The sequence below is a fragment of the Rhineura floridana genome, chromosome 1 (assembly GCF_030035675.1).
Source record: "Rhineura floridana isolate rRhiFlo1 chromosome 1, rRhiFlo1.hap2, whole genome shotgun sequence".
NCBI lineage: Eukaryota > Metazoa > Chordata > Lepidosauria > Squamata > Rhineuridae > Rhineura > Rhineura floridana.
In genome coordinates, this window is record NC_084480.1 from 34,131,977 (window position 1) to 34,144,796 (window position 12,820).

Genomic DNA, 12,820 nt, shown 5'->3' on the forward strand with positions numbered 1-12,820 from the left:
ATGGTAAAGACTACTGTAGACAGGTAGGGGGGCTGTGGGGGGCTGGGAATCACGGAAGGGAAGCAGAGGGCCCCTCAGGGGCTCCTGTAGCTCCGGGGCCCTCGGGCCAGTGCCCAACCTGGCCACCCTTTAAAACCAGCCCTGTTTGCTGTGTTGGTATATTTTATTTGTTAATAATTTGTATTATGAGTTTATTTGTATTATGGCTTCATTGTGTACTTTTTATAATACTTCTTGTGTTCTTTTTTTCTTGTACACCACTTAGAGATATTTTTATATATTAAGGGGTATAGAAATAGTATAAATAAACAGTCACTTAATGCAAACAACATTTAAAAACTAACAAATTTATTATAGCATAAGCTTTCATGGACTAGAGCAGCATGGTGCCCTCCATATATTTTGGAATACAGTTCTTATTGGCCTTGTCCAGCATAGCCAATTGTCACAGGTGATGGGAGTTGTCATCCAAAATATCAGGGGAAACCAGGTTTAAAAAGGCTGGACTAGAGTTGATTTTCTGAGTTTGAGTTTCAGATTTTCTGAGTCAGGAAACCTCTGGTATTGGTAGGAAAACTCTGATGGGAAAATTCTGGAGTTGCTGGTAGATATGGTTGGGGAAGGGCAAAGCAAACAGTGAGATCAAAGGGAAATAAAATGCAGAAAGTACAAATGGTGATACTGAAATTATTAACAGTGACCATTCACAGAGAATGTATGGGTGATGATAACCCCGCCCCCCAAAAAAACCCTGGCATTGGTAAGCTAACCAACACATGGAGTGTACTTAAAAATTAACCCAATTCAGGCCACAACAGATCAGCTACAGGATGAATTCTGCAGTTTGTGTCCTCTGAGCCATTATCAAATCATTGTTATGAAGGTTATTTAAGTAGAAAATTGTGTGTTACAGGTTGGGATTGTTCAATACGGAGAAAATGTAACCCATGAATTTAACCTCAACACATACAAAACTACAGAAGAAGTACTTTTTGCTGCAAAGAAAATTGGTCAGAGGGGAGGACGGCAAACCATGACAGCTCTTGGAATTGATACAGCAAGGTAGGCGCATACAATATTTATCAAGATCAAGGTTAAGATGCTATACCAGCCCCCATGAGGTGGTTTTTCATATGTATACCAATTATCACCAATTTACAAGTTGGTTTCATGCAAGTTAATATTCATAATGCAGTCCTCCAATATTGCAATTGTCTTGGCCTGTCTGCCTGAAGGTAGAACTGCACACTTGTGCAGTAATTCACATGTAACGTTCAGTGAGTCTTTAGTCTATTGACCTCTGCATATAATATCTGAGCTGTACAAATGAACAAGTGTACACCCTTTCAAACAAACACTTGTCCATGTGCAGAGACAGCTTGTGACTGTGTTTGATATAAGGTATAAACAACCCTCCTATGTATGGCTGTTTAGAAGTAAATATATAGGATTGTACCCTTAATCACTAACTTCTAGATTTAAATAGTTAAAGTGATTAATATGGATGGGCCCGATTTCAACTGAATTAATTCTTAGTGTCATATTTATTAGGGCTGTTTTAATTTTGGCATATAACAGAGAATGCAAAAGAAAACTTTAATTATGGTCTTCCCATATTACAACTGGTATTTTTATTAGTTTGTAAGTTATCTATTTTCAACTTATATTGAAGCGCTGTCTGAATCCTGATTTGGTTGGTTGGTACAACGATAGGTAACTTATAAGCTACCAATCTCAAAGAGGTACTTATACTGAAGTTTTTTTTTTTTTTACAATAATTTTTATTCAAATTTTCATAAAACATAGAAAACAAAATCATAAAACATTCAAAGACAAAAAACAAAACAAAACAAAAATGATTAAACAAAAAAAATAAAATGTTGACTTCCCATTTGTCACATATCAAATCAGTTATAGGTCTACAATATATAACAATCCTGTCTCTTAAATCATATTATAAAATCACTTTCCTCCAGTAGTTATCTTAATTAATCATCAAATCTCATAAACATTACTTTATTCTTTCCACAAAAAGTCAAAGAGAGGTTTCAATTCTTTAAGAAATATATCTATCAATTTTTCTCCAAATAAACATGTCAATTAATCCATCTCGTTAATAATTATAATAATCTTATTGTCATAACCATAGTCCAAATAAACATTTCGATTAATCCATCTCATCAGAATCTGTTAGGTCCAATAATTTCAATAGCCATTATTCCATTATCCCTATTAGTTCCATCTTCCATCTTCAATAGTCCTGTTAAGTCCAGTAATTTCAGTGTCCAATCTTCCATTATCAGTATTCCATAATAATCTTGCTGTTGTAACCATAGTCATATAATAAGAGTCTGATGGGAATTTCCTCTATCCCAAATATTTTCTTGCCATCCATTCTGAATAAGTTGCTGAAATACTGTTGTAAAGTCATATCTGTGTTCTTCTTTTTTACAAAATGCACTGGCTCATCTCTTAAGAGTTTTTCCATTGTCACATGGCTGCAGTTAATTCCATAGATTTTCTCTATATCAAGCTCCATCACATCATTCCAGTCCAGAAGATTATCCAAGCCATTGATAACTTTATCTCTAATATCTTCATTAATTTCTTCAGAGATAACGTTAAATTCCAAACAGTAGATTTTATTTCTAAAATCCATAAACTCCAGATCTTTTTCCAATTCCACATTTGTTCCAATCTCCAGGGCTTGTATCTTCCCTTTATTTTTTCTTTTCTCATCTCTGATCTCATTCTCCTCTCTCACAGGATCCCCTATTTCTTTAAGCTCCTGCGTCATTTTGCTCAGTTCAATTTTCAGCTCCTTACTACCCTGTCGCAGGGTTTGTTTCGTTATCTCAATCTCATCCATTATTTTCTGAAACATAGTTACTTCCAGATTCTCAGCCACTTTCTTGATTGCCATTTTTAAAACCACGAAAACAAAGCAAAACAAAAATAAAGAAGAACCACTTCTTATTTCAGCAACAATTGGGTTAATATTCCAGGCTTGATGACATCACAGTATAAACAGAGCAGCTTGCCTTATCTCTCTATGTTCAAGAATGCAAAACAAATTTAGTTCCCAGCATCAAAACAGTTAGTGGCGTCGTGAAGAAGCAGATTCGTCAAAATAAAATAGACCAAAAAGAGAATAGTCCCAGACAATATAATATTCCTCGGAATAGAAATCAGGAATAGAAATCCCTCTTCTGTTTATTATCTTTAGAATGCACTTCCAGGACAGCTTTTTGCGACAGAAACAGAGATAAGCTGTTAATTTCGTGAATAACAGAAAAGAGTTATATCTCACCCAGAAGTTGTCCAAAGCCGATCAATCTGACAAATCTCCTTTTGCTGTAACAATTTAAACCAAGTAAAAAAAAATAATAGAAAGAAGGGTGCTTGCCTGTTAGTCCGTTCTCTCTTTAAAGAAAAGATAAACGTATCGCTTAAGCAGATAGAGCTTGTTAGAAAGTCCGTCCGGCATTGTTGGCTGGACCTTATCTCATAAATTAATGAAATCCAGTCCTCCCAACAAAAACAGGCTTTTGAGGTTGATCTCTACGTTTCTCCCTGCCCGGGAGAAATTTCATCAGTCAAAAAAAAAAAATGTTCTGACTGATTTATATCTGAATAAGCTTCTTTTGAGGCGAGAGCCCGTCCCAAAAGCAGGCACAAGCGAAGTCACCCTTCTCGGAAGTCTCACTTATACTGAAGTTTGGACTAAATCTGAATTTGTTTGATTGGTACAACGGTTGTTTTTCTAACCCAACTACTGCTTGGCTAGGTAGGAAGGAAGATCTTCAGATGGGCACCTTGTTATGAAACAAAATATTTGTGAGCATCTTCGCCTTTGCCTAAATCATTTTTCTCTCCCATCACTATGTTTTTTAATTATATTTTTATCCTGCCCTTCCACCAAGAAACTTAAGATAATAGACATCATCCCTCCCATTTTATCTTCACAAGTAAGAATTGAATCCAGCCACGCCATCCCATTCACCCAGTGCAACAGAACTTACCCCTCCCTCTCCTCTCACAATGCACCCCCAATCTACTCTGGACGGAACCCCTGGAACAGATTTGGGATGTGTGCAGGGGGAGGGAAAGGTTGGGAAAGTTCCACTGCAGAAATGGAAGCCCTCACATAATGAGATGACTTTACTGGATACAACCCTAAGTTTATATACTTACTTGGGACATTTGTTTATCACCCCTCAGGTTTGGGTAAGAAAGGGTGACTGCCTCAAAGTCACCCAGTAAGCTTCACAGCTGAGCAAGGAATTGAATCTGGGTCTCTGCAGTTTACATACAACACCCTAACCCAGGGATGGGGAGCCTGTGGCCTTCTAGATGTTGCTGGACTACAACTCCCATCATCCTTCACCACTGGCCATGCTGCATGGACTGATGTGGATTCCTACAACGTCTAGAGCAGCCGTTCCCAACCAGTGTGCCTCCAAATGTTGATGGACCACAACTCCCATCGGCCTCAGCCAGCATTGCCAATGGTCAGGAAAGATGGGAATTGTGGTCCAACAATATCTGGAGGCACACTGGTTGGGAAAGGCTGGCCTAGAGAGTTACAGGTTAATCACCCCATTGTAGAGACTCTGTACAGCAGACAGAATTCTGATTGTGCTGCAGAGGTAATATCAGGTTTCGATGAATGTTTGTTTGTTTATATCCCACCTTTCCTCCAAGGAGCTCAAGATTATTTTTGACAATGTTGCTCCTCCTCAACCCTTATGCAATTTTCGTTCCTTTTCTTCCACGAAACCGCAGATACCATCTGTTCAGGGCTCTGTTGAGAATTTAAATTCACTCAAAGTTGTCTCTGTGCTCCCTTCTGATCAGCTACTGGATCTGGGGCCAAGTCATCTGAATTCTTCATTGGAAGTACCTGCCAATTACATCTTACAGTGCTCTATCAATAAGGATGATCTTTGTAAAGAAGAAATGGAACTGTTTGAAGTTTATACTCTATTGTCCCCCCAGGATCAAGCTGAGATAGTTTATAGCTTACAAAAATTAATCCTGCAATTAAAGCAACTATCAGGTGGCGGCTTGGGTCCCGACCCTCAGGGAGCTAATGCGAGTGAGGGGGAGAGGGCAACTCCATTTACCGCTATGCCGCTGCTTGGGGCCCCGGTAAACAACTTCCATGGCCCTCTCTCAATCACAGCTGAAATTAATATTCCATCTCTGAATACAGCTGAAATTCAGAGCCCTTTAAATATGGGAAACCCTTTCTTTGGGTCTACGAGAAAGCAAGTGAATGTACCTCAGAAAGCTCCTTCTTCTAATGCCCACTCTACCCCCCCTTCTAGGCCTCACATCTCTAATGTTAGTCAAATGGACCCAAATTTAGATTTAATAGACACTTTATGGACTGAATGCCCTCCTTCCGCTGATACTCATAAAAATCGAAATCCTTTAGTTATAGGCCAGCCCTCCTCCAACCTTTGACTAGAATCTTTAGGTGGGATATCTCAGTTGAGATTCCTTTCCTGGAACATTGCTGGTTGGAGAGCAAAGGAATCAGACCCTTCATTTAAGAAGTATTTGAACAATTACGATATTATTCTCCTCCAGGAAACCTGGAGTCGGGATAATTTGGAATTAGATGGATTTTCAGCCCATTCGATGGCCGCTATCCCAAGTGCTAAAGGGGGGCGTGTGACGCCCTTCCCTGGCTCTCCCTGTCAGGTTCCTACCTGCTCGTGGCTACTGCCTGTCACTAGGCACCACCAGGGACTCCACCAGTCCGGACTGTCCTTTTTTATGGTTTCTCTCTCCGCTCTAGCATAGACCTCACCAGATCCCCCTGCTAGGCAGCACCACCAGTCACGTCCTATAACCAGTATCCCCAGAGACTCTGCCTGAGTCTCTCTCAATCAGGTTACCTCTGTGACTGCGTGCTTAAGCTGTCCCCAACCCCCTTGTATCACTGCAGATAACTCATAACTCAGGGTTGCTCTAGATACTTATGAATGTTATAATCTCCTCTTCACCACTGCCACCATTTGTTACTGTTTCCCTTCAGCCTTGGTCATTACCTTACCCTCCCTTCTGGTCTGTGAAACCCCAGCCAAGGATCAGGCCTTTGGTAAACCAAATATAGTTTTTATTAAATAACAGAGATAACAAGATTACTTTTCTAATGGTACTTAAGCATATGGTTTCATCTATTTCTGTGATACTTGACTTATCATGAACTAGAACTCCCACCCCCTCTTTCTCCACACGCTCCTGACATCCACCTCCAAACACCACCAAACACTTCTCAAACAACCCAGCAACGTCCACCCAGATTCACCACAGATTCTCCACCTAGATTCAACTGTCATTCTTCCATTTATACTCCCAGCCATTCAAACACTCAGCCAATCATCCAGCATTCTACTGCTCATTTACTCCCCCCTCCTCTTTCATTCCACTTACCATGTATCTTCTTTTTTTTTTTTTTTTTTTCAATAATTTTTATTCAGATTTTCATAAAACATACAAGGCGAAATCATAAAACATTCAAAGACAAAAAACAAAATCAAAAATAGTTAAACAAAAAAAAAAAAATAAAAATAAAAAATAAAGAGTAAAATATTGACTTCCCATTTGTCAAAGATCAAATCAGTTATAAGTCTATAATATATAACAATCCTGTCTCTTAAGTCATATTATAAAATCACTTTCCTCCAGTAGTTATCTTACTTAATCATCAAATCTCATAAACATTACTTTATTCTTTCCACAAAAAGTCAAAGAGAGGTTTCAATTCTTTAAGAAATATATCTATCAATTTTTTTTTCCAGATAAGCATATCGATTAATCCATCTCATTACTAATTATGATAATCTTATTGTCATAACCATAGTCAAAATAAACATTTCAATTAATCCATCACATCAGAATCTGTTAGGTTCAGTAATTTCAGTAGCCATTGTTCTATTATCCCTATTAGTTCCATTTTCCATCTTCCATCTTCAGTAGTCTTGTTAAGTCCAGTAATTTCAGTATCCAATCTTCCATTATCAGTATTCCATAATAATCTTGCTGTCAAAGCCATAGTCATATAGTAAGAGTCTGATGGGAATTACCTCTATCCCAAATATTTTCTTGCCATCCATTCTAAATAGGTTGCTGAAATACTGCTGTAAAATCATATCTCTGTTCTTTTTTTCAAAATACACTGGGTCATCTCTTGAAAGTTTTTCCATTGTCACATGGCTGCAGTTAATTCCATAGATTTTCTCTATATTGGGCTCCATCACATCATTCCAGTCCAGAAGATTATCCATGCCATTGATAACTTTATCTCTAGAATCTTCATTAATTTCTTCAGAGATAACATTGAGTTCCAAACAATAGATTTTATTTCTAAAGTCCATAGACTCCAAATCTTTTTCCTGTTCCACGTTTGTTCCAATCTCCGGGGTCTCCTCTCTCACAGGGACCCCTGTTCCAGTCTCCAGGGTCTCCTCTCTCACAGGGACCCCTGTTCCAGTCTCCAGGGTCTCCTCTCTCACAAGGACCCCTATATCTTTAATCTCCTGTGTCTCCAAACAATAGATTTTATTTCTAAAGTCCATAGACTCCAAATCTTTTTCCTGTTCCACGTTTGTTCCAATCTCCGGGGTCTCCTCTCTCACAGGGACCCCTTCCAGGGTCACCTCTCTCACAGGGACCCCTATATCTTTAATCTCCTGCGTCATTTTACTCAATTCAATTTTCAGCTCCTTACAACCCTGTCGCAGGTTTTGTTTCGTTATCTCAATCTCATCCATTATTTTCTGAAACATAGTTATTTCCAGATTCTCAGCCACTTTCTTAATTGCCATTTTAAAAGAAAAATATAGGAAAACCACTTCTTATTTCAGCAACAATTGGGTTAATACTCCAAACTTGGTGACATCACAGTATAAACAGAGCAGACAGCCTTATCTCTCCATGCTTAAGTAAACAAAATGCAGTTCCCAGGATCGAAACAATTAATGGCGTCGTTAGGAAACAGATTCGACAAAATAAAATAGACCAAAAAGAGAGTAGTCTCAGACAATATAATATTCTTCAAAATAAAAATCTGGAATAGAAATCCCTCTTCTGTGTATATCTTTAGAATGCAAATCCAGGACAGCTTTTTGCAACAAAAACAGAGATAAGCTATTAATTAGTGAGTAGCAGAGAGAAGTTATGGCTCCCCAGTGAGATGTCAAAAACCGATCAATCTGGCAAATCTCTTTTAAACAGCAACAATTTAAGTCAAGTAAAAGAAAAATATAGAAAGAAGGGTGCTTGCCTGTTAGTGCGTTCTCTCTTGGAAGGTAAGATGAACGTTCGCTTTATCAGATAGAGCTTGTTGTTGAAAATCCGTCCCACCTTCGTCGGCTGGACCTCGTCCCATAAATTAATGAGATCTGGTCGTCCCAACAAAAATAGGCTTTGAGGTTAATCTCTTCGTTTCTCCCTACCCGGGAGAAGTTTAATCAGTCAAAAAAAAAAAAAATCTGACTGATATATCTGAATAAGCTTCTTTTGAGGCAGGAGCCCGTCTCAAAAGCAGGCACAGGCTAAGTCACCCTTCCCGGAAGTCTTACCATGTATCTTCTATACAAACAGCACTTACCATATATACATTAATACAGGAACATCACAGGGCGCCCTAAGGGAGGCCTGGCGATAATGATTGCTCTAAACCTAGGAATTTGTACCACTGCTTTGGCCATTCTTCCTGGTTTAGCCATGTCCCTCGTCCTTAAGTTCCTGAGTTTTTCTATGATACTAATAAATGTGTATCTCCCCCCTCTACGACAAAAAAAGCTCATAGGCAAAATGTTTGACGAGCTAGAGGAATACATAGATAAACAAACCCTGCTATACGCTGAGGCAAAAGTTGTTATAGCAGGGGATTTTAATGCAAGACTTGGATCAAATGATAATGCCCTATATGCCCATTTTCATGAAGCTCCTCCTCTCTTAGAAGCATCTCTAGATTTTCCCTCCCGCTGCTCTAAAGATACTGGTATTAATTTTGCTGGTTAATGCCTTAAGCAATCCCTTTTTAAATTGAATCTTATTTTACTGAATGGTTCTGCTAATGGAGATCTTAAAGGTGAATATACTTATCTCTCTGGGATGGGTGCATCCACAATAGATTTCTTTATCATCTCTCCTGACCAAATTAGCAACCTTGTTTCCTGTTCGGTAGATCATCGCCTTGATAGCGACCATTTGCCACTGCTACTTCTTCTGAATTGTGACCACTCTTTTTATCTGGAACGTCCTGTTTTAATGCAACTAGATCCTGGCTCCAGTAGTACTTGTATTAGGTGGTCACTTAAATTAGAAATGGATTTGAAGATATCTCCAAACGGCTTCTTAGTCGTCATGATCTCCTTTTAGAGTCGGTACAGGGTGAACCTATGTTGGTAGCTTTTCAAAATCTGATCTATGAAGTCCAGTCATGCCTAGTGTCCCATCTACCAGTAAAGCAATTTGCCCAACCGAACTTATCAAAAACTTGGTATGACAAGGAGTGTGTCACCTTAAAAAAACAGCTAATTCAGAAATACAAGGAATATAGAGGACAAGATCTACCAGCTTTGCTTTCCGAATGCCTCACATTAAAAAGAAATCACAAGCAACTGATTAAACAAAAAAAAAAGAATTGCTCAGACCCAACTCTGGCACGCATTGATAGTTGCTTCTAAGTCAAATGACGTATCTGCCTTTTGGAAGCTTGTGGCCGGGGGTTGGCCAACTACTCCAAATGTAGTGGATCATCATATTCCAGTCCATACATGGGAAACCTATTTCCATAATATCTTTAATTTAGGGCAAACCAATCTAATTAGGATGCACCCTCCTATAGAAAACCTCCCTCCTTGGCCGCCCGTACCTGTAAAGGAGATAAAATCCCTTATAGCTGGATTAAAACCGCATAAAGCACCCGGGCCGGATAACATTATTCCCGAAGTTCTTAAAGCTAATCCAGAATGGTGGGCCCCGGTCCTGGCTGCTTTATTTACTAGTATAGATCAATCCCTGTGTATCCCAGAAGATTGGGGTTTTGCCATCATTATTCCGATCTTTAAAAAGGGCTTGCGAAAGGATCCCGCTAATTATAGGCCTATTTCTCTTTTAAACATTATAAGCAAATTATATGCAGGGCATTTATTGTCCAGGCTACAAGATTGGATGGAACAGGCTGGATTTAGGGCATCGCGCTCCTCCTTGGATCATATTGTTGTACTTCAACATCTAGTAGATAAATACATGGTTAGGCCGGGTGGTGCTCTTTTTGCCGCCTTCATCTACTTCAAGGCGGCTTTTGATTCAATTTCAAGAGATATCCTTTGGTCTAAGTTGGAGGCTTCCACTATTGATAGACGTCTGCTTGCCCTGATCCGTGGGTTGCAACATAACACATACGTTCAAATTAGATGCAACCGCGAGGGGATCCTTACCAAATCCATCCCCACGTATAAGGGAGTCAAACAGGGTTGTATATTGGCCCCATCCCTATTTAACCTATATATCAACTCCATGACTCAGAAGTTGAGACAATGCCCTGCTCACCCTCCCACCTTAGCTAATAAACCTATATCAGTATTATTATACGCCGATGACGTGGTCTTACTATCGCTATCGCCGGTTGAATTGAAACGTCTGTTAAGAGTCCTTGCTTGCAACTGTATAGAAGACCAGCTAGTGATTAACCACAGCAAATCTAAGGTTATAGTGTTTTCTAGAAAGAGAAGGAAGTATCATTGGCAAGTTAATGGCACCCCCATCGACCAAGTTCCATCCTACAGATACTTGGGAATACTATTTCATAAGTCAGGTCTCTGGCGCTCGCCGGTGGAGAGTGCCAGAGCGATTGCCTTAAGATCATCAAAAGCCCTTTTATCCTTTTTTTGCTCAAAAGGTGGCCACTATGTACCATCTGCGATCAGGGTTTTCACGGCCAAGGTAATCTCAAAATTATTGTATGGTGCCCAAGTGAGTAACTACAATTCACACTTACCCTTTGAGATTATTCAAACTAAATTTCTTAGAAGTATTTTAGCCGTCCCCCCTTGCATTTCAAATGCCAAACTGAGATATATAACAGGTGTGCCCTCCATAGAATCGCGGATCTGGATTCTTAAATTTCGCTACTGGATGAAACTGATTTTTGAGCCAGTTGGTTATATTAATTGACAACTTTCAATCCAAATGGAAAAAATCCCTTTCCTTGCAGCTTACTTCTCTTGGCTTTTCTATCTCTTATGTTATATCATTGGGGCGCTCGAAAGCGCTGTTAGCCATCACCCAGAGGATTCTAGATGTGGATTTCCAAAATGTACTATCCTGTCTCAGCCCTAGGTTCGCAAGCTCGCCATCCCTAAAACCATTCATTTCTGCTCAATTTCTTTATCACCTATCTATTCCTAGGTTAAGGAAAGCCTTTACGTTGGCCAAATTTGACGTTTTGCCCTCAGCTCTACTAGAGGGAAGGTTCAATAGAATCCCTCGGACCGAACGTTACTGTCCTTGCGACAGTGGTGCCATTGAGACAGCAGAACACGTATTATTGGAATGCAGGTTTTATATCAGCCTTTGCAGCCATTTTATTATTCCTCTCTTCCAGAAATTTCCAGGCAGAGATAAAAAATTTTTTGCACAATATCTATTAGCGGATATTAATTCCCCCATAACCCGTAAAGTCGTGAATTTTTTTGCAGCAGCCATTGATACACATAGAGACCTGATGAGTAAGGAACCTTTGACCTAATCGATCCATTGCCTCATGAAATAATTAACTTACCTATACTATTTTGTACTGTTTTTGAATATGTTTTAGTGTATTTTTTGTACTGAATTTCTCTGACTGGTCAATTGACCGTAATAAATCTAATGAATGAATGAACGATGAATGTTTGTTTGTTTATATCCCACCTTTCCTCCAAGGAGCTCAAGATTATTTCTTGTATGCCACACTAGTTACTATTGCTCCTGCTTAGTTTGGTATTTGCTATTTATAATTGATAATTGATTACAGCTGTTAGTTCCACAGAAGGTTTGCAGCTTCTTCTCACTTTGCATCTCTCTCTCTTTCTCTGCCTCTTTAGGAAAGAAGCTTTTACAGAAGCTCGTGGGGCACGCAAAGGCGTCCAGAAAGTAATGGTAGTTGTGACTGACGGAGAATCGCACGACAATTTCCGATTAAAAGATGTGATTAAAGATTGTGAAGAGGAAAATATACAGAGATTTTCAATTGCAGTAAGTGAAGTGCTGCATTTTCAGGGACCTAAAGGTTCTCCTTCCATTTTCCTCAAGTCTGTTTGGAATCGGCCTACATCATCTAGACAACAATCTTTCAAGAATTTCATAACAATCTTTTAGCAGGAATGCAGTACTTTGTCTATGTCATCTGTCATTCATGCTACAGCCCTATAAGGAAAATCAGTATTCTTTTCTTCACATTGCTAAGGCTGAGAGAGGGGTGGGTGGGTCCCTAAGGTCATCTAGTAGGCTTGCCAGGCTCAGGGCCTGAGACTGATCCTGTATCTTTGGGAGAAGAGAAAGTCAGCCAAGTGCAGGTGTTCTAGCAACACTGTAATGGGAAAAACCTCAAGGTAGAATTCTCCCTTCCCCCTGCACAACTTTTAAAGGTACAGAAGACCTCTTGGAGGCTGGGCCTGGCAACCAAGAGGTCTTCTGTATCTTTAAAAGTTCTGCAGGGGGAAGGGAGAATTCCACCTTGTTGTTTTTCCCATTACAATGTTGCAAGAACACCTGCACTTGGCTGACGTTCTCTTCTCCTAAAGGCACAGAATCA

General features: G+C 39.4%; 1 protein-coding gene across 3 annotated transcripts in view; it reads left to right on the top strand.

Moving 5' to 3' along the window:
• The window catches only part of ITGA1 (integrin subunit alpha 1), a 131,542-nt gene that overhangs the window by 58,336 nt on the left and 60,386 nt on the right, over positions 1-12,820 (top strand). For all 3 annotated transcript variants that reach the window (XM_061617663.1, XM_061617672.1, XM_061617682.1), the window contains 2 exons: positions 914-1,062; positions 12,111-12,261. In XM_061617663.1, the coding sequence (XP_061473647.1) occupies positions 914-1,062; positions 12,111-12,261 (300 nt within the window). The remainder of the gene's footprint in view (positions 1-913; positions 1,063-12,110; positions 12,262-12,820) is intronic.